General features: G+C 37.4%; 3 protein-coding genes across 4 annotated transcripts in view; all 3 read left to right on the top strand.

Annotated features, from left to right (window-relative positions):
* Positions 1-3,756, top strand: part of LOC131355618 (butyrophilin subfamily 1 member A1-like) — a 17,246-nt gene extending 13,490 nt beyond the window's left edge. The window contains exon 9 of the mRNA XM_058394016.1: positions 2,887-3,756. Within this exon, the coding sequence (XP_058249999.1) occupies positions 2,887-3,431 (545 nt within the window). The 3' untranslated portion in view covers positions 3,432-3,756. The remainder of the gene's footprint in view (positions 1-2,886) is intronic.
* Positions 3,757-4,930: 1,174 nt separating this feature from the next.
* On the top strand, positions 4,931-8,372 carry LOC131355619 (E3 ubiquitin-protein ligase TRIM39-like). The gene is made up of 2 exons (XM_058394017.1): positions 4,931-5,518; positions 6,626-8,372. Coding segments are annotated over exons 1-2 (546 nt in total). The 5' UTR covers positions 4,931-5,517; the 3' UTR covers positions 7,171-8,372.
* Positions 8,373-8,562: 190 nt separating this feature from the next.
* Positions 8,563-21,126, top strand: LOC131355617 (protein mono-ADP-ribosyltransferase PARP14-like). Of its 2 annotated transcripts, XM_058394014.1 has the most exons (16): positions 8,574-9,107; positions 9,306-9,439; positions 9,623-10,759; positions 10,943-12,445; positions 12,586-12,819; positions 12,914-13,138; positions 13,491-13,548; positions 13,653-13,796; positions 13,900-13,959; positions 17,457-17,633; positions 18,166-18,348; positions 18,548-18,915; positions 19,068-19,305; positions 19,406-19,542; positions 19,707-19,884; positions 20,321-21,126. In XM_058394014.1, exons 1-16 carry the CDS (start codon positions 8,777-8,779, stop codon positions 20,605-20,607), a joined length of 5,394 nt encoding a protein of 1,797 aa, XP_058249997.1. In that variant the 5' UTR covers positions 8,574-8,776; the 3' UTR covers positions 20,608-21,126. The 2 variants fall into 2 exon arrangements, with proteins under 2 accessions (XP_058249998.1, XP_058249997.1); XM_058394015.1 differs by lacking the exons at positions 19,406-19,542; positions 19,707-19,884; positions 20,321-21,126 and having other exon boundaries at positions 8,563-9,107; positions 19,103-19,299.
* Positions 21,127-22,500: the final 1,374 nt, after the last annotated feature.

Consider the following 22,500-nt stretch of genomic DNA (forward strand, 5'->3'; position numbering starts at 1 on the left):
GATGCAAGGGTCTGTCAGGAGTCCAGAAACTCATTGACCTTTTATACACACACACTAATTACAAGCAAACAGATCACAGGTGAGGATGGTTACCTTTAATAGCCATTCAAACCCGTTTGTGTCAACTTGTGTGCATGTTATCAGGCCAAAATCACCAGGGTATGTAAACTTTTGATCAGGGTCATTTGGGTAGTTTCTGTTGTCATTATGATTTAAAAAGAGTAAACACAGTTGTTTGACAATAAATGGCTTCAGCCAACCACTAACCATGAGTGAAAGAAAAGTTTGTGTTATCATTCATATTCTCTGAAAAATAGCCAAGAAATCATAAATTCTGCCAGGGTATGTAAACTTATGAGCACAACTGTATTAGGTAGGTGGTTATAATGTTATGGCTGATCGGTGTATATTAACAGTCATTGTAAATATTGTGAAATTTTGATACTGTCAGTGTTCTGCTCCAAAGTGGGTCAGTTCTGCTCCAAACTGAAAGAGGAGGAGTTATAGAGTTTGATGGCCACTGGTACGAAAGACCTCCTGTGACGTTCTGTGGTCGTCTTTGGTGGTCTCACTCTACAGCTGAATGCGCTCCAGTAGGACTCCAGTGTCCTATGCAGAGGGTGTGACACATTGTCAAGGATACTGAAAAGTTTCCTCAGCATTCTCCTCTCAGACACCTCAGCCAGAGACTCCAGCTTCATTCCCATGAAAGAGCCTGCTTTCCTAATAAGCTTGTTGAGTCTGTTGACATCAGCTTTCTTCACCTTGCTACCCCAGCACACTGCAGCATAGAAGATGATGCTGGCTACCACAGAGTGGTAGAATATCTGCAGCATGGGTCTGCAGACATTAAAGGACCTAAGTCTCCTAAGGCAACTCTGACCTTTTGTATACAGTGCATCAGTGTTTTTGGTCGATCCCAGCTTATGTGTGTGAACACCCAGATATTTATAGTTGTCCACAATGTTCACCTCAGCACCCATGATACTGATTGGGCTTGGGGGAGTCTTCCGCTTTCTAAAATTCACCACTAGCTTTTTTGTTTTTAAGACATTGAGTTGCAAGTGATTGCACCACTCCACAAAGCTGTCCACCACACTCCTGTACCCCTCTCCTAATACAGCCTTCAACAGCATCAGAGAACTTCCACAGATGGCAGGATTGTGAGCGGTGTCTGAAGTCTGATGTGTAGAGTGTGAACAGAAATGGAGACAGGACTGTCCCCTAAGGGGCCCCTGTGCTGCTCACTATGATGTGTGAGATGGTGTTCTGCAGCCTCACATAGCCTCATATATTCAACTCAAGTTGAATATATGTTGAAAAACTGCACACAGCTGAACAACACATCCCCTTAGTACCCTTGTTGTACTGGGAAGGGGGGTAAAAAACAGATTTAAATCATTGGCCTCATTAGGTCTCCCTCCATCACCCCTCCCTCCATCATGTCATCACGTCCACCTTGCTAGCCAAATGAGAATAGAACGCAGATAAGGTCTGTATCTCCTTTTTCTTAGCTGCTGCCTTTTCTCCACTCTGTGGCCACGGTATTTCTTCTTTAGCTCCCTGGGAATTTTAGGTCTTTGTTCAAATGTGCTGCTGTGCTGGAGTCTCATCTGATCCCTGGTGTAAACAGTGGAGTGCTGGGACTTCTCAGCCAGGACAGGAATCTGGCATGATAAAAGTGCACCAAAAGAGACTGCATTGCTGCACTGTGCTGCTCTGTTTATGGAAACTATGTAAAAGAAAAGTACAGAAAATAAATAAAAAGTAATAAAAGACACACAACAGTACGGAGCAACATTGGCAGGCTGCTTCCCGGGGCAGCACTGGTAGTCAAACACTTTCTTCTAAGAATATTTTCATGTAACTTGCTACTATTTGTTAGTACATTAGTAAATGTTTGATGAGTTTATTTTGGAGTGATTTTTTGATAGTTGTGTGTACATGTATAGTGTTCTGGTCTTCCACTGCCATCTAGCGGCAAACAATATAACAACTTCATAGAACTTTCCAATTTAATCTGTCTTGATGAAAACTCCATATGACTCGATTATATCCATCATTTAAACAATAGACAGATAAATAAATAGCTCAGGTGATTTTAAATATAAAACCCAAGAGGAAACTGATAAAAATGCAGTTATTCAGTATATCTACACAGGGGCATTGGTGGTAATTTGATTTATTTTTAGTACAATGGGTGAAATTAAATCTTATTATAAGGTTGCATTTTCTGTCAGGTGAAACAATGCATACTTGTCATGCCTGTCATATATTTTATCATGAATTCATATTTATAATTTATTTCACACAAAATGAGATGGTTTGAATTGACTGTAAGTAAAGAGCTAAAGTAAGTACAGGCTGTAAGTAAATTCACTGGCGTCCTGCAGCTAATTGATTAACATAATAATTGGATGTTGAAAAACACAACAAAACAAAAAGTAGTAAAAACATAGTTTGTTTATTTATTTATTCATTTATTCATTCATTCATTCATTCATAAATAACTGCTGGTAGAAGATAACATATAAAATAATAAAATAAAATAGCATATATGTTGGAAAATATTCCAAAGAAGTACAAGGAAAATACATGTAGAGGTGATTTTTTTTTAATTGGCTACATTTATTTTAATGCAAGTTTAAAATATCTTCTCTTCTGTTTCCTTATCAAAATTTTCTATTGATGCAAGAAGTTGTGTGTGTCTGTGTTGAGGTAAAAAGATGAAAAAGATTACAATTTAAAAAGCCACTGATAGTTAAAAAGATATTTAAATAATCTTCCACAAATTCTCATAAAATTGCTAATGAATATGATCCACTGAATGATGATTTAAGCTTTTTCACCCGCTTACTGAAATCACACACTGTGTGTTTCTCTCAGTGGATGTGACTCTGGATCCTGATACAGCCCATCCTAATCTCATCCTGTCTGATGATGGAAAAGAAGTGACATGTGGAGACGAGTGTCAGGATCTCCCTGATACGCCACAGAGGTTTAATGAATGTGTTTATGTTCTGGGAAAGCAGAGTTTCTCCTCAGGAAGGTTTTATTATGAGGTGCAGGTCCGACAGAAAACAGCATGGATATTAGGAGTCATGAGAGAAAACGTTAACAGAAAGGGGGAGATTCCACTGAGGCTTCAGGATGGATTGTGGACTATGGCTGTATGGGATGGGCATCGATACTGGGTTTTTGAGGATCCCCCTGTCCCCCTCACACTGAGAAAGAAGTTGGAGGTAGTGGGGGTGTTTGTGGATTATGAGGAGGGTCTGGTCTCCTTTTATAATGTGAAGTCCAGCTCTCATATCTACTCTTTCACTGGTCAGTCTTTTGCTGCTAAACTCTACCCTTTCTTCAGTCCTCAGTCCAATGATGGAGGTAACAATTTAGCACCACTGATCATCTCTCCTATAATTAAAGACTGATTTTTCACCTCACAAATGTATTAATCTGTTGAATGAGAATAAAAATTAATTTCACTTTTTCTGTTTAATTTTAGAAATGCATGTTCCAAGTGCTGTACAGTTTATTTTTAATACGCTTTTTATTGTTTGTTTGTTGCAAATCAAATATTAATAACAGTCCACACACAAAAAATTTACTTTAATATGTAATATGATCAGTAAATTGTATTAAGTTCAGCTGCTGATGTCTGTTTAGAGAAAATTGAACAAAACCGTGTTTCTTCTGAAAACATCAAATACAAATACGGTAATAAAGAAGAACGAATAAATGAATGATTGAATCATCTTCTGCTTTTATGAACATTTCAATCTATTTCAATTTGTTTTTTAGTACATTCCTCAAACTGAAATGCAAATCAAAGATTGTTATTTTATAAAACAGGTGAATGCTGAGCCCAGTCAGTTTAACTCCATTCACCATTTAAACTGAAAACCCTAGTGGGGTTTTGTTCATGAATAAATCAATGTTCTTTTAGGTGCAGGCAAAATTGTTGGTTGGATGGACATACTAAATGAACGCGCCCCTTACTTTCTGAAAGAACTGGTACTGTAAATGTTGTTCTTGGATGCATTGGGTGAACGAATGAGGATCTGCTGACTCATTAATGTACCTTGCTTAGTTTGCCACAAGAAGAGAAAAATGGAGTAGAAAACCTTGTAGATTTAAGACAAGCCATGTGTCCTCCATCACTACAACGACAGGCACCCAAGTTGAGCCATGCATTTACATGTGGTGGGGGATCAGGAGCACCGGTCAGGGGTCAAAATCAACAGTGCTAAAGTTCTTGAGCATCTAGTACCATATACTGTTACGACGTTAGAAAGTAGATTATAACATTTGGAAATATTCCATACATTCCCTTATCTAGATGTTAGCATAAAATATCCATCTTTCAGTCCTAATCCATCTTGATGAGCTCTTCACACTCCATTTCCTCTGAATGCTCAGAAATCCCATTTGGTTCTGGGGCTGTGCAGCAGTTCATCTCCTTCTCTTTCAAGAGGTGCAACAGGTAAGTCAGAATCGCCCTCTTCATCAGAGTCACTCTCTCAGTCAGTCTCTGTGTCATTCTGAGTCATCTCCTTCATCTTCCTGACTCAGGCCTGCCACTTGTCTCTCACTTATACCTGCTTTTCCTCACTCATGCTTTCCTCATCTCCCCCTTTCTTGACCCTTCATTGTGCCAACAGCTTTAATGTCTTCTAAGCCTTAACTGGGGATCTTTTAAGCGATATCAAGTTGTACTACCTTCTACCTGTACAGCTGTTAGTGTAGCTCTTACAAACACATTGTATGCCCTTTTCTTTCTGGGCTAATTTCACTTTCTCCTAAAGCCCTTCTGATGCACTTGATTTCCAGGAACCACTGGACAGGGAGCATTTGCTTCCTCTCTTGGACCCCTGTTCTGTTCCTGTGAATGGATTTCATCATTTATAGTAGTAAGTAGTTGAATACATGCTCATAGTTTCCATTTGCAATTGCTGTAGAGGCAGCCCTTCACAAGGACCCCTAAGATAAGCCAAAGCCATAGGTCATGTGTTAGCATCTCATGGGGTGTTAGATGCGTAATTCTGTTAGTTTGCATGCGAAAGTTTGTTAAGGCAAAAGGTAGAGCATCATTCTAGTAAAAAGCTTGTTACGGTTGCCTTTAAGAGTACAAGTCACCCATTCCACCCTGTGATTGATGATACACACAGACTAGTCTCTGCTTTATTCTTAGTTGCTGTAGCAGTTTTCATCGTCAACTGAACAAAGGCAGAGCCATTGTCAAAGCTATTCTCAGATGGTATGCCAAACCTGGGAATTAATTCTCTGGTCAAAAATGTGATCTCTGTGCTTGCAGATTGGTCTGCTGATGGTGTTGCTTTCACCAATCTATTGAACCTGTCTGGTGTCACCAGCATGTACCTCTTTCCTCTCATCTGTTTAACCATGTCTTCAAAGTCTATCACTGAATGTTTGAAAAGTCTTTCTGGATCCGGTGTCTTATTGGGGCTGATGTTCTGACCTTGTTTTGAGCATTGAGGCCATCTCAACTTAACTGCAAGTAAGGAGAGCAATTGCACATCTGAGATGAGTACAGTGAACTAGCTTGTTACTTGGGACTACACCCCACAGAAAATTATACACTGGTTACTCAAATACAGCTTCTTAAACCAACAATATTAAAGATGTCTGGGGTGTAACACCTGAAGCTACCAGAGTGCCAAGCCTTCAAATGGGTGGGTATTTAATGGATGGGTATTTAATTATATTTAATTGGCTGAATTAGTCCTGCCAGACTTATTTGTCAACACATCTTGGGTAGGAGTTCTGCACTTTAACAGCAGCATGCATAAATATGCCAAAAGAGAAATTTTCTGTTTTCCACAAATAAAAACACTAGATGAGCTGAGGGGATGGTGGGGGTTTCAATACTTGTGGTCAATAAGAATGTATTTGTTTTGTCAGTTTGTACTGACAAAACAATTTCAGGTCAGTTTGTACAGACGTATGGTATAAACATGTTTTTATTTTGAAAATCTGTAAGGCATCTGTTCAGAGCATGCCGGTGAATAACTAGTGGAAATTATTTTTGGATATCTGTAAGGCTCCTGGAGCAAACTGGTGAATGAATAGTGCTGGGTATCATAAAGTTTTCCTTGATAACGATGACCAGGTCAAGATATTTAAAATTTGAGAAACCTTTGTTTCCTTTTTCCCCATCTTGATGAAAAAGCTAACAGATGCATGTAGGGTTGAGACCAGCGTGCTTCTGGTTTAGATATCTAAAACGGTTATTTATTTATTTATTTATTTATTTAAATCTAACTGCTGTTAGAAGATATCATATAATAAAAAATATAATGGCATATAATGTTGGAAAATATTTCAAAGTAGTACAAGCAAAATAAATATAGAGGTGTTTTTTTGTTTTTTTTTTATTTGCTAGATTTATTTAAATTTTCTGTTGATGCAAGAAGTTGTGTGTGTCTGTATGTCGAAGTAAAAAAGATGACAAAGATTTAAATTTTAAAAGCCACTGAATAATTAACATAGAAAATGTTTAAGAAATTAATCACAAATTAGAATTCCTAATGAATATCATCCACGGAGTGATGATTTAAGCTTTTTCACCCACTTACTGAAATCACACACTGTGTGTTTCTCTCAGTGGATGTGACTCTGGATCCTGATACAGCCCATCCTAATCTCATCCTGTCTGATGATGGAAAAGAAGTGACATGTGGAGACGAGTGTCAGGATCTCCCTGATACGCCACAGAGGTGTAATAAATGTGTGAATGTTCTGGGAAAGCAGAGTTTCTCCTCAGGAAGATTTTATTATGAGGTGCAGGTCGGACAGAAAATATCATGGATATTAGGAGTCATGAGAGAAAACGTTAACAGAAAGGGGGAGATTCCACTGAGGCCTCAGGAAGGATTGTGGACTATGGCTGTATGGGATGGGCATCGATACTGGGCTTATGAGGATCCCCCTGTCCCCCTCACACTGAGAAAGAAGTTGGAGGTGGTGGGGGTGTTTGTGGATTATGAGGAGCGTCTGGTCTCCTTTTATGATGTGAAGTCCAGCTCTCATATCTACTCTTTCACTGGTCAGTATTTTGCTGCTAAACTCTACCCTTTCTTTAGTCCTCGGTCCAATGATGAAGGTAAAAATTCCGCACCACTGATCATCTCTCCTATAATTAAAGATTGAATTTTCACCTCACACATTTATTAATCTATTAAATGAGAATAAAAATTAATTTCACTTTTTCTGTTTAGTTTTAGAAATGCATGTTCCTTTTCTGTGTTCTAAGTGCTGTACAGTTTATTTTTCATACCTTGTTTATTCATTTTTAATACCTTGTTAAAACAAACCAACCTGGTTTGTTGCAAATTAAATGCACTTCTGGTTAGATGCTAACTGTAGTTCGTGGCCTTGTACCCACATGTGCAGTGACAGTGAAGTTGAATCTAATCTAAATATGAATAAAATGCAGTTACAGTTCACACACACACACACAATTTACTGCAAATGTAATATGATCAGTAAATTGTATTACGTATAGCTGCTTATTTCTGTTTACATAAAACCGCACAAAACTGTGTTTCTTCTGTAAACTTCGCCAAATTGCGCCATCTACTGGTCTAAAGGTGAAATTACCTGGTCCATCAGAAATACCTCTACTTCATGTTTAATTTCCTAAATGTTAGACGTCAGACTGAGCCTCATTAATATTCATAAAGAAGTGCTGCCTGATTGGTCAATGAAACTTAGGCTCTGACGTCTGATGTTTGCTGGACAGGATTAACCAGAAATATACATTTTTATTTTATTTTATTTTATTTTCTGATTGAAAAGCTAGCTAGACGCAGTAAAGATTGTTTTCCTTCTGCTTTCATGCACTTTTCAATCCTGCTGTGTTTTTATGTAGTACATTCCCCACACTGAAATTAACATTAAAATGTCATTAATGTGATAAAACGGGTAAATGCTGAGCAAACTCTCAGTTCAGACTAAACACACAGTGTGACTAGCTGTAGCCAATGCTTTCAATAAATATTTATTGTGTTGTTATTATGTATAAGGCTGCAACAATGGCAAGAATAAACAGTATAATTATATGAAAATAAACAAATGTGTGTAATAAATAAATCCAACCTTAATATGTAAAGCAAAGTATTCTTATATAACATAAAAAATATTATTTACTTACTAATAGAAAGTATAATTACGTGTGTGTGTGTGTGTGTTTTCTCTCTGCTATTCAGGGATGTGACTGATTCTGTTCTCATTCGACTTAATAGCTTGTTCATTTGTAAATTGTTTATTTCAGTATTCCACATAATTTGACAGAACAAAAGTGCATAACTTTCAAAGCACAATTTTAGATTAGATTTTTTTTAGTTGTATTTTATTTAAGATTCAGGTTAAGAAATAAAAGCATTAAAACAACAACTGTAAATGTGCCACATTTATTGTACAGTAATATATAGGCCAAGGCTTCCTCACCTGTAAAAAAAAAAATAAAATAAATAAAAATACACTTTTGCTCTGTATTTTAACAATGCAGATCAATATGTCTTCAAAAATGTTGTAATTATTTATTACAGCAATAACCTGACAATATCTGTCTGTTATTACTGTAGAGATACAAGATTTGTTTTTTACAGTGCTACTTGAACTTTCCTCCCTTTAGGGTGAAGAAATAAAATTGCTCTAATCTGGCAAATAGATGGGCAGATAAACAGATCTAATCAGCTGTAGACATTCAGCACAGCTAAAGAAATATTTTGATGAGTTCAAAAACGTGAAAAACATGCAGCTGGTGTATCTCTCTCACACAGTCATTGAGAGGGCGGAGGGAAAAAAAAGACAGAAAGTAAAAGTGATTGCTGTTTTTTTGCTGTCACTGCATCCGGGATCGTATGAAAAACAAGCAAGCGATAGCGAAAGACTTGTAATATTTTTATTCACTATGGCAGACTATCAGTTTGCTGTGCTTTTCGAGGCAAACGACCTCTCAGATGGAGAAATGAGGAAGATTAGAAACTATTTCAAGATCAAGAGGCTGTCTGACGGAGGAGAGTGTGGGGAAGTGGTAAAAGTAGGAAACAACACCTATAAGATAAACTTCTTGGAAAAAGAAGGTCGGTGAATAAGATTACAAGACAAAAGACAATTATTATTATTATGACTTTTCTAGTTCAATTTTTTGTGTAAGATATGGAAGAGTGTGTTTAAGAAAGTAGTGTAAAATGTGATTATTATTGTAATTGTTGTTATTATTATTATTATTATTATTATTATTATTATTAATATTATTATTATTATTATTATTATTACAGCACAAGACAGAGTATTAAGTAAAACTGATCACATAATCAATCTTCCTGGTCGAGGAGATGTGCACATCTTGATAAAACACCATGACATTAAAGAAGAGAAACCGCTTCTGCCACATTCCACATCTGAAAAACAAGTAGGTTCTGTGTTGCTTAACACGTGACAATAAGGAAATGCATACTCTGATTTATAGGAAATGCCAAATGAATGTTCAGAAAATGTGGAGATATGAAACATAGTATGTGTTTTCTTGAAATATCTGTAGTCACTCATAGAAAAGTAGTATGGATATGTAATTAGTCCTTTGTGTGTTTTACAGGCCACTGGGGATACACCTATGCAGAAAGTTCTATGCAGAAAACTCAACCCATACTTACTAAGATTTCTGAAAGACAATTCAAAAGCAAAGTCACATTTGGATGATCAGCTCTCCTCTTTACTAAGCAGCTTTAAGGTAGACATGGTCACTGAGAAAGTGTTGGTAATGAGGGAAGCAGGTCAATCAGGTGATGATGTCCAGCAGAAGTGGGAAGCAAAGGTGGATATGGTGTTATTAGAAATACAGGATCGCTATTTCATCCATTTCGAAGTGGATCCTAAGAGGCTAGAGATTCTACAAAAAAACTCTTCTCTAGTATCACAAGACCTTGGAATCTACGAAGAAAAAGGTTTAGCAGTGATTGTTGGAGCAAATAAGGAAGTAGAGAAGTGTTTGAATGATATAGACGCTTTGCTTTTGCCAAAGCAAGCCCGTAAAGAATGTCCTGTGTCTGAGACACGTTATGCACTTGTGAAGGAGCAGTTTAAACAGGAGATGAAGTCAAATTATACAAAGATCACGATTACAAAGGAGGAACCTGGCTCTCTTGTCCTAAGTGGTCCTGAAGATCAAGTCCAATCAGCATCAACAAAGCTTCAAGAGGTGCTGAATCAGATTCAAGAGAAAAAAATCCCATTGCCTCACTCCCTTAAAGCATTTTTGTCATCTAGTGGTGCTATTCAGATCTTTCAAACACGATTTCAGCAGAATCTCTGCAGTCCGGTTTTGATTGAGCCCACAGGCTCCAGGTCGGATTTGGTTCTGATGAGTTTGTCCGCAGGCGCAATTCAGGAAGCAGCAACTGCAATACAGAGAGATCTGTGCGTGGAGACAGTGGTGCTGGAGAAATCTGAATCTGTGTCACCAGGAATAGACGCTTTGAAAAATTCATTGAATCTTGCGTTACAACAGGCTAATCATGGAACTACTAAAGTGGAACTCAGCTACAAGCCAGGATCAATGGCTGACCCCAGAATGAAGGTACAACTGGTGGGCTACAGCACTGAAGTCAATAAATTAAAAAATGCCATACAGCTCCACAAGCAAAACTATGCAGGAGATGTGCACGTCTTCATAAAACACCATGACATTAAAGAAGAGAAACCGCTTCTGCCACATTCCACATCTGAAAAACAAGTAGGTTCTGTGTTGCTTAACACGTGACAATAAGGAAATGCATACTCTGATTTATAGGAAATGCCAAATGAATTTTCAGAAAATGTGGAGATATGAAACATAGTATGTGTTTTCTTGAAATATCTGTAGTCACTCATAGAAAAGTAGTATGGATATGTAATTAGTCCTTTGTGTGTTTTACAGGCCACTGGGGATACACCTATGCAGAAAGTTCTATGCAGAAATCTCGACCCATACTTACTAAGATTTCTGAAAGACAATTCAAAAGCAAAGTCACATTTGGATGATCAGCTCTCCTCTTTACTAAGCAGCTTTAAGGTAGACATGGTCACTGAGAAAGTGTTGGTAATGAGGGAAGCAGGTCAATCAGGTGATGATGTCCAGCAGAAGTGGGAAGCAAAGGTGGATATGGTGTTATTAGAAATACAGGATCGCTATTTCATCCATTTCGAAGTGGATCCTAAGAGGCTAGAGATTCTACAAAAAAACTCTTCTCTAGTATCACAAGACCTTGGAATCTACGAAGAAAAACGTTTAGCAGTGATTGTTGGAGCAAATAAGGAAGTAGAGAAGTGTTTGAATGATATAGACGCTTTGCTTTTGCCAAAGCAAGCCCGTAAAGAATGTCCTGTGTCTGAGACACGTTATGCACTTGTGAAGGAGCAGTTTAAACAGGAGATGAAGTCAAATTATACAAAGATCACGATTACAAAGGAGGAACCTGGCTCTCTTGTCCTAAGTGGTCCTGAAGATCAAGTCCAATCAGCATCAACAAAGCTTCAAGACGTGCTGAATCAGATTCAAGAGAAAAAAATCCCATTGCCTCACTCCCTTAAAGCATTTTTGTCATCTAGTGGTGCTATTCAGATCTTTCAAACACGATTTCAGCAGAATCTCTGCAGTCCGGTTTTGATTGAGCCCACAGGCTCCAGGTCGGATTTGGTTCTGATGAGTTTGTCCGCAGGCGCAATTCAGGAAGCAGCAACTGCAATACAGAGAGATCTGTGCGTGGAGACAGTGGTGCTGGAGAAATCTGAATCTGTGTCACCAGGAATAGACGCTTTGAAAAATTCATTGAATCTTGCGTTACAACAGGCTAATCATGGAACTACTAAAGTGGGACTCAGCTACAAGCCAGGATCAATGGCTGACCCCAGAATGAAGGTACAACTGGTGGGCTACAGCACTGAAGTCAATAAATTAAAAAATGCCATACAGCTCCACAAGCAAAACTATGCAGAATACAGCGACACTGTGCCTCTATCTTTACCAGAGCTGGTGGATAATTTTTCTAAAGTTCTGTCACTAGTAGGTGTGAAAGCAACTGATGTAAAACTAATGGCTTCATCCACACCTTTTCCATGTGTCCATGTCTCAGGACCATGGTGTAAAGTAAGTGATATGAAAAAAAAATTGAATTCATTATTTAGCCATCTTAAATTGAAGAAAACTTCAGTGGATGGTCCTGGAGCCCAGCAGTTCTTTCAAGAGGAAGGTTTAAATACACAAAGATTATTGGAGAGTTCCTGTAAGGTTTTGATAACACCCATAAATAATGTCCAATCGGGTGCTGCAACAGCCAGAAGCACAACATTTACCAGTCTCCCTACCATACCTGCTCTTGTGTCACATCCACGTTACTCTGTGGCCCTAAAAATTGTATTTGGAGGTCTTGAAAATCAGCAGGTAAAGCTAATAACTCATTATTTAAACCCTATTAGAAAACATCTTCTGGAAAGTTTTTTGTTTGTTTGTTTGTCATTTTGATCTATTATAGTCTGTACACACAGCTGAGTATCAAAGTTTTTACAATTTCTTTGGAACAGGCTGATGTACTTGTTGCCCCCCTGTTCAATACAAACTTGACCTCGACTAATGTTGGGAAAGCCTTGCTTAAAAAAGCAGGGCAGCAATTAAAGAGCAATTTTGATGCTGCCAAAGGAAGATGTAGAATTACACCTGGAGATGTGCTGGAGGTGGATGGGACTCCATTAGGGTGCAAAAAGGTTTTCTTTATTGAGTGTGTACCTTGGGCTGGAAACACACACAACAGTGAACAGGTCAGAGGAGTGAAAGAGTTTCAGCACCTGTCATTTATAATGCTACAGCAATTCATGAAGCTTTAAGACTAATTGTCACTAATTATTTTTATAGGCATTACGCCGTGGAATTAAACAAGCTTTGGCACTTTCTGAACAGCAGGCATGGAGCTCAGTTGCTTTTCCAGTAATTGGACCTGGAGTGGTACTGGCTATGCCTGTGCAAAATGCCACTAATATTCTGGTTGGAGAGATTGAGACTTTTGGCCTGGCTGCCTCCATTGGTTCTCTCAGGACCATACAAATTGTAATAATGCCTAATAACCCAGATTCTGAACAGGTAAGAGAATATCATTTGTGCTTTTCGCATAGGTACCATTTTGTTTTGATAATATTAACAAATGATCTCTAATTATAATCTCTAAATATAACCCTGTATAAATTGAGACTATATGCAGAATACTACTGATGAATTGAATTTACAGTAGAAAATCTATTAAACACTTTCAACGATGGCTAAATATTTGCATAATGATTTGTAAACTTAGATTTGGATATTGCCCTAATAATCTGCAACCCATCTCATACATCTTTTAGTCAAAACAAAACAGAGAAGACACTTACTAAAAGCACCACAAGGTGACACTAAAGTTACAATAATGATTTTTTTCCACTGTGGTTTTCCCGATTAGATATACCAGACAGTCAGTTCTGGGTTAACTGCAATAATGGTGGATCAAACAGGACAGGGTAAGTGATTTTTAAGTATCTGTTTTGTTATTAGCCATAATTTTGCAGCATGTTTGACTATATTAATTTAACTACACTTAAGCATATTTCACTGGCTTTCACAGCTGCCTTACAGTCTCTAAGCTCTGAAATTGATGAAATCACCATCCCATTGGCCAGATGTCAGGTCCATCTAATATTTGGAGACATCAGCAGTGAGACTACTGATGTCATTGTAAACACCACAGATTTTACTGACTTACAGACAGGTTCTGTTTTACCCTCAACATTGCATTCATCCGTTTTGGTTCCATACTTTTGCAGGGGTAAATCCTGCTTAATTATGCTTAATAATAAATTTTGTTTTTTCAGATGTGTGCAGTGACATCTTGACTATTGCCGGACCACAAGTCAGGGCTGCCCTAACAGGAGGTAAAAAGCAAAAATAACAACAAAAAACTTTAACATTAATGATGTGTTTGTAATTCACGATTCTTGTCAATATACATATAGGTAAGTGTACAATGTAATGAAACATATTTAAGCTGTTCCAAGGTACATAAAACAAGTAACAGAAATTAGTTCACAGAATCAGCAAAACACGTATGCATATTAGCCTTGTAATTTACAATAGCATGTCACGTTATTAGGATCAGTGCTCACTGTGTGTGAAGTAATAAAAGTAGTTAAATAAATAAATACATGTAATGTAGCTAAAGGGCAGTGGAGTATATACACTATTTTGCCAAAAGTATTCGCTCACCCATCCAAATAATCAGAATCAGGTGTTCCAATCACTTCCATGGCCACAGGTGTATAAAATCAAGCACCTAGGCATGCAGACTGTTTTTACAAACATTTGTGAAAGAATGGGTCGCTCTCAGGAGCTCAGTGAATTCCAGCGTGGAACTGTGATAGGATGCCACCTGTGCAACAAATCCAGTCGTGAAATTTCCTCGCTCCTAAATATTCCACAGTCAACTGTCAGCTGTATTATAAGAACGTGGAAGTGTTTGGGAACGACAGCAACTCAGCCACGAAGTGGTAGGCCACGTAAACTGACGGAGCGGGGTCAGCGGATGCTGAGGCGCATAGTGCGAAGAGGTCGCCAACTTTCTGCAGAGTCAATCGCTACAGACCTCCAAACTTCATGTGGCCTTCAGATTAGCTCAAGAACAGTGCGCAGAGAGCTTCATGGAATGGGTTTCCATGGCCGAGCAGCTGCATCCAAGCCATACATCACCAAGTGCAATGCAAAGCGTTGGATGCAGTGGTGTAAAGCACGCCGCCACTGGACTCTAGAGCAGTGGAGACGCGTTCTCTGGAGTGACGAATCGCGCTTCTCCATCTGGCAATCTGATGGACAAGTCTGGGTTTGGCGGTTGCCAGGAGAACGGTACTTGTCTGACTGCATTGTGCCAAGTGTAAAGTTTGGTGGAGGGGGGATTATGGTGTGGGGTTGTTTTTCAGGAGCTGGGCTTGGCCCCTTAGTTCCAGTGAAAGGAACTCTGAATGCGTCAGCATACCAAGACATTTTGGACAATTCCATGCTCCCAACTTTGTGGGAACAGTTTGGAGCTGGCCCCTTCCTCTTCCAACATGACTGTGCACCAGTGCACAAAGCAAGGTCCATAAAGACATGGATGACAGAGTCTGGTGTGGATGAACTTGACTGGCCTGCACAGAGTCCTGACCTCAACCCGATAGAACACCTTTGGGATGAATTAGAGCGGAGACTGAGAGCCAGGCCTTCTCGTCCAACATCAGTGTGTGACCTCACAAATGCGCTTCTGGAAGAATGGTCAAAAATTCCCATAAACACACTCCTAAACCTTGTGGACAGCCTTCCCAGAAGAGTTGAAGCTGTTATAGCTGCAAAGGGTGGACCGACGTCATATTGAACCCTATGGATTAGGAATGGGATGTCACTTAAGTTCATATGCGAGTCAAGGCAGGTGAGCGAATACTTTTGGCAATATAGTGTATTTACTTATAACTGGAACAGAGGGCAAAGATTCATTTGCTGTTTTGCCAGTACTTATTTTCAGTGGGTGTGAACAGCCCAGATGTCTACTAGTGTTTGGTAGCATTGTAGTGGAAGCTCTTGTGGGCTCTGAACCCATTAGTATTGTTTCCCAGATATTAGAGACAGTGCCTGCAGTGTGTTTAGTCTGAGGTGATGTTGTTGTCTTTCTTCAATCATCTGCTATTATTGATGTCCTGTATGAATGAAAATACTTGTGAATGAACTTATGTCCTTATGAATAATACAGCTGTCTAAATTGGTGTGGAGCTGGGAGGTGCGGGTCTGGTTGACGTTCTTCCAAAATTGAAGACTTCGCTGTGTCTTGTGGACCAGATGTGATACGTTATAACATTTCACATTTAAATCTCCTATACAGAATTTAAAGCTGCCTATTAATGCAGAATTTATACAATCCTAACTAATGTTGAAAATGTAAGAGACAAGACTTTGATCATGAATCAGAATAGACAGTGCCTACTTAACACCAGACATTGTCACAAAGCCGCTTTACAGAAATCTGGATGTATATTTACATTTGAATCGCTAATGTGCAAGCCAGAGGTTACAGGGCAATGACAAAATCCCTGAGATGACTGAGAGGAACCAGGCACAAAAGAAAACCCATGATGATACACTAGATAGTTTGATTATAAATCACTACTCTACAACTGGATACTATAAAGGCAAAGAGTATTCAGTATGAGAATATTGTGAAATGGATTGAATAAGCACACAGCAGTCTTTATGAATACAGCATCAGTTCTTTGTAACAGAATGTCAACAGTAAGTGATCTGTGTCCAGGTGAATCTGTCTACTGAAATAAGGGCGTGACATGTTTTTATTTTTTTTTTTGAAGTGCAAGCTCTAGTGTATTCTACAGGTATTGTAGACATTATGAAAGAGATTGTTGTCAGTGTACCATCTCATGTTTCACCTCATGTTTCTGCCTGCTTTCCAATATAGTTGAACAGTGACAAAAAACTTAAATAGTGGTGTTTGAGTCATGTCTGGGGACATAATCTTGGTGCTGATCAATAGAGAAAAAATTCTATCTTGTGGAAAGACTGTAAAATATAACTGTGGGAAAGAAATGTGATCACCCCACCTAACAGCCTGAGACCTTCAGGGCAAATCAATCCAGTGTTTTATTCATTCTCAGAATACTGAACATATATGCGTAAAAGGGTGTGTTTTTTTTAATGTTAACATGAATGTATAGGATTCTTATAGATGTGGTTTTGAATGAGTTAGTACACAGCACTAACTCATTAAAAACCACATCTATAAGAATGAGTTGAGTTAGTGAGTTTTCTTGGGAATAGGAATGATTGCTATAAGGCAGCTGTGACAGGGACAAAAATATTGGAAAAAGGAAGCTTCCTGGTTAGCAGCTTAGTGGGTGTTTAATCATCCAGTAGATGTAGTAAGTGCAGTTTCTCTGTCAAAGTTAAAATAAGCTCCAATCTTCAGGCTCTGGTTATTTTAAGGAGTTTTGATGCCACTCTTTAGATGTCTGGCTACTTTCTCTACCTCTCAGTTTATATCGTGGGATTGGAAACTTTTGTTTTCATTTATAGTTCATTTATTTATTTATTCTTTTTTGAGTGGTCTGTTTACTCAGTGTAGCATTATCTGTACATTATGAATAGTGACACATCTTGCATATTCATGCATATCTCATAGTCATAAAACTTTAATTCTGCACTTTCCCAGCTTCAGTGCACCATCCTCACTGTAGTTTTCACATGCTTTAGGGGCTTCTTGAATGTGAGTTTCATGAAATATAGCTGATATCGCTAAAATAGCAATTCAGTGTATTTGAGTACTTTTTCCTTGACCATAGTTCAGATAAAAAGAGCAAAGATTATTCCCATTCACATACTTTTTTCTCCCTAATTCTAGTGCAGGTAACAAGAGGAGAAATCTTCGTCACTCAGCCTGGAGGTTTCCCCTGCAAGGCGATTATGCATGTGTGTGGAGAAAAGGATACAGCCATTATTAAAACACTGGCACAAGATATCCTGCTCAAAAGTGAACACAGTGGCTACCAGTCAGTCGCCATTCCTGCTATTTGTGCTGGTCAGTATTTATGTGCATATAATTCTTCATTTTAAAGGAAATTGATTACAAATGAACTAATGGGAAATATCACATTTACACTGAGACACATTGCTAGGACACACAAAAAAATCAATTCAGGTACCATACAGCCTATGGAATTCTTTTGGAGTGACTGTGGGTTTGTAAATGATCAAACCTAATCAAACCTTTTTACAGTCCAACCTGACAGAACATAAGAGGTTCTGCAGAAAATCCCAGTGTATTTAGCTTATAGCATCACGCACAAGACAATTTAATGCTATAATCCTTGCCGAGACACAGTACTGTATACTTATGTGATTTTTTATTGTAAATGTAATTAGATTTTTTTTAATATACAATATTTCAACAATCAATTCAATCTCTTATAGCTTCAGAAACCATATTTGTGAAAGTGAAGTGTAATTAGTTTGAATAATTGTAAATTTGTTGCAACAGATATACTAGTGTATAGACAAGCATAATATATCATTTTTGGTGGAAAATACTGATATAACGGAATCTTTTGTAGGTAAAGGAGGGTTAGATGCCCGTCTGGTTGCTCAGGCTATTCTCCAGGGAGTAAAGGATGCTACAGTACAAGCTAACCTTAACAATGTTAAAATAATTCACATTGTTCTGAAGAAAATCCATGTCTTTTTGGAGTTCAAAACGATGGCACAGCAAATATTTGGTAGCTTTACCCAGATGACAGGTGAGAAAATACATATCAGTTGCTACAACTCTTAGATCAATTATTATAATATTTATCTTCAGAGTAAACATGTCCATTTTCATAACACTGTCTATTATTTTATATTTCATATGTTATAGCTGCCATAGCATGAACAAATGCATAGATTTTCATTTTCATTGCTTTTGTCTGATCATTGTCTTTCTTTTGTCTTTACCAGCCCCTTTGTTGTTCACACCTCACAGAGCAGCTCCATCTTCTTTGTCCCTAGACTGTAGCTCACTCTTTCAGGCTCTTCCAGATCAGCATACCAAAGCTGAATTTCTTGTAGTGGGGTTAACTAATGATAATGTCTCAAAGGCCTGTAAAGAGCTTAATCAATCATATCGAAGCCATTGCACGTCTCAATTTGTTTCACAAGAGGAACTTGGCCACCTCATCTCAGTTGAACTGGATGATATTGTCAATAATGTGACTTCTTTGGGTATTCAGATAAGCAAACAAGGCACTGATGGGTTGAAAGTTAGTGGACTGACAAAAGGGGTAAATAAATTCATGGAACTGATACGAGGGGCTCTTGTCAGACAGGTATGTAGTAGATTTGAATGGATCTGAATGTCCTCTATTCATGGTTTTGTTTATCTATCAAGCAGTAGGAGTGTTATTCCAGTGTTATTCTGTCAGCTTAATTTATGGATTGCCTGATAACTGTGTGAACATGCAGCAATTTGTCATTGTAGGTGAAAGAGAAAGAACAAGATGAGCTTTTTTCCAGGGTCAGCTGGTGCATTTTGGGATTAAGAGGAATCTGGGAGCGGTTACCTAAACAGGCTCATCATCAGCTGGAAAAGAAGAATGTTGCTGAAGGGATACTGGATGCACGAGGACAAAAATGGACTGTAAATCTTCTGAAAATGGAAGCCACAGCAAGATGGTTTACACATGTGGCAAAGCTGAAACGACTGGAGAACTTGCCAGGTTCAAGGCTACTTGATTTTTCAAATAACAAATAAAATTTGAAAAATTACACCTTTGATCGGATTAAATGTACTCATATTGGTATATTTCTGTGCTTCAGACTTCTTTTTTCCACTTTACTGGGACATCATGACCACAGGGGAATTATTGAAGGTGGTTCCTCTGCACCCCAGCTCTGCTGAGTACAAAAGAGTGAAAAATGACTTTAAAAGAACAGTCACCAAAGCAGTCGTCAAGGTGTGCTAAATAGATTGAATATAAAGGACATAAGGAATGTAGGAGATAATAGGAATGTAGTAGTAAAAACCTTAGGAGAGAGAGGGAGGTGTTAATACATTACAAAATGTATACCAGAAGTAAGCTCTCTGCAAAAAACCAAGTTTTATACATATATTTTTCAGATTGAGCGCATTCAAAATGTGAATCTCCGCCGGGCCTATGAAGTTCGTAAGAATGAGCTGCAGAATTATAATGGGACAGATGGAGCAGGAGAGAGGGTCCTATATCACGGGACCACAGACGAAGCCTGCGCTTCTATACAGAGAATTAACTTTAACCGCAGATTTGCTGGACAAAATGGTAATGGTTTATTGACTGTTCATCGCTCACTTATTTGTTTTTAAACTTTTCAACATTTGAAACTAAAATTTTATATATATATAAAATATATATATATATATATATATATATATATATATATATATATATATATATATATATATATATATATTATATATATATATATATATATACATACATATATACATACATACGTATATATTTGTATTATATGTATATACATATATATATATGTATATCTATATTTATATATACATACATATGTGTGTGTGTGTATATATACATACATACAAATGTATTTGTGTGTGTGTTTATTTATTCATTTGATGAACACTGAGAATGGTCCAAAGGCTCTCTGTAATAACCTTTCCACATTTTGTCAGCAATTCAAAATGAATGTGATTGAGCTCTTTTAGTTGTTTTTTTTCCTCTGCAGGAACAGTGTATGGACATGGGACATACTTTGCTGTTAATGCCAGCTACTCAGCCAATCCCACATACTCTACACCTTCCGATGATGGGACACAGCTCATGTTTGTGACACTTGTCCTAACGGGCCGTTACACAGAGGGAAAAAGTGACATGAAGGTTCCACCCCCTCGTTCATCACAGAACCCTAATGACAGATTTGACAGTGTGGTCGACAACATGCAGAATCCTGGCATGTTTGTGGTGTTTCATGACTGTCAGGCCTACCCAGACTACCTTATCACATTCAAATGAAGGCACAGCTGCAGCGCCTGGCTAGATTCAATATCTGATATTTTTAACATAAGACCCAATCAACAGGAATATGCCAGGTATGAAAAGAAACCCTGTAGATCATATTTTTTCTACTACCAGATAAGCTGAGAGTGATCTTTGGGATGAAAATTAGGCCTCAGTTGATTAGGTGATTAATGTGGACTATAGACAGCAAAAAAAAAAAAATACATATGTTTCAACATCATCATAAGAATTCTGTATTACAGCTAAGGCTAAATCTTTACACACAAGCCTAATCCTGAAATGAAACATTATAAGATGAGCTGTCTTTCTCTTCATGTGTCACGTATCCTTATCATTTGTTTATTAGCTTCAGAATGTTTAAATGGATATGAAAAAACACTCATCGTTCTGGTTTTGTTTAGTATTAACAGAGCAACGTAGGAGATAATATAAACATTGTGGTGAAATTTTCTTGACTCTGTGGAAGGCAATTTGTTATGAAATAAAATGTGTGTATATGCCACAAATACTGTATGTATGTTTCCTCTTTATTTTGACCTCTATGACACTGCAAAGAAGTAGAACTATATATATATACTTCCACTGCCCAATCTCCAGATTTGACCCCTATTGTAAACCTCTGGAATGTCATCAAGAGGAAGATGGATGGTCACAAACCATCAAGCAAAGCTGAGCTGTTTGTTTTTTTGCAAAAAGAGTGGTATAAAGTTCCCCAACAACAATGTGAAAAACTGGTGGAGATCATGGAGCCAAAACACATGCAAATCAGGGTTATTTCACCAAATACTGATTTCTTAATGTTATTTAGCCAAATCATTAACACAATTTGTTTACAAATGATTTGCATTTTGTTTTATTTAAGTTATTAAAGCTCTGCATGATCTTGGGTTATTTTGATCAGTTGTCATTTCCTTTAAATATACACTCTAAATAACAATAGTTATATTTTGAATTTAGGAGAAATATTGTCAGCAGTTCACAAAAAATAAAAAAAACAAAAAACAAAACTGTTCATCTCACCAATACATGCACCTGTAAGAAAAAAACATAAGAAACTGATTATTTTTGCAGTGGTCTCTTATTTTTTCCCAGATCTGTGTATATATATATATATATATATATATATATATATATATATATATATATATATATATATATATATATATATATATATATATTCAATATTCAATTCATTGTAGAGCACCTATACTTTTGACTTAATATGTATATATTTTTTATTCTTATATTTTATTTTACTCTGGATTGTACTGTGATCAACTGCAATTTGATTTCACTAAGGGGATCGATAAAGTAATCTGATTCTGAAATACCTATACAGAATTAACAAAACATTATTTGCTGTAATATTTTACCCATTTTCAATGGAACCACCCCCCACCCCCACCCCGCAAGATTTGCCTCAAGCTATTGAGCAATTACTTGTGAAGCTGTACGTAGGTGTGACAAATTGCAGCAGGTTCAGACAAGAGCGTAGTTGGTTTCAGTGTTTCCAGCCAAAAATATGTTTATTCACAGATAAAACCTGCAAGATAATTTTTGCTTTTGGAATCTAATATAACCCATTCTGATTTACAAGCCACCCTCTCATTAAACAACATTAACTTTCCTTTGTATCTGCCAGCATTCCCAAATGAACAATAACATGTTTGTTTGGTTTGTGACGTCCTGAGATTTAGTACATGATAACATGGCTAGAAGCCAGAGTTCTTAACCTTTCTCTTATTCCTTATGACCTTATGAGTCCTTATGACATAATTGATACATTACTTTAAAAAAAAAACAAAATTAGCAACCCTTTCTTATGCTATTTTTTCTTAGATTCATATTTTATTAATTTTGCCTTGACATTTCCAAACATTATTTTTC

This window comes from Hemibagrus wyckioides, linkage group LG07, assembly GCF_019097595.1.
Source record: "Hemibagrus wyckioides isolate EC202008001 linkage group LG07, SWU_Hwy_1.0, whole genome shotgun sequence".
Lineage (NCBI taxonomy): Eukaryota > Metazoa > Chordata > Actinopteri > Siluriformes > Bagridae > Hemibagrus > Hemibagrus wyckioides.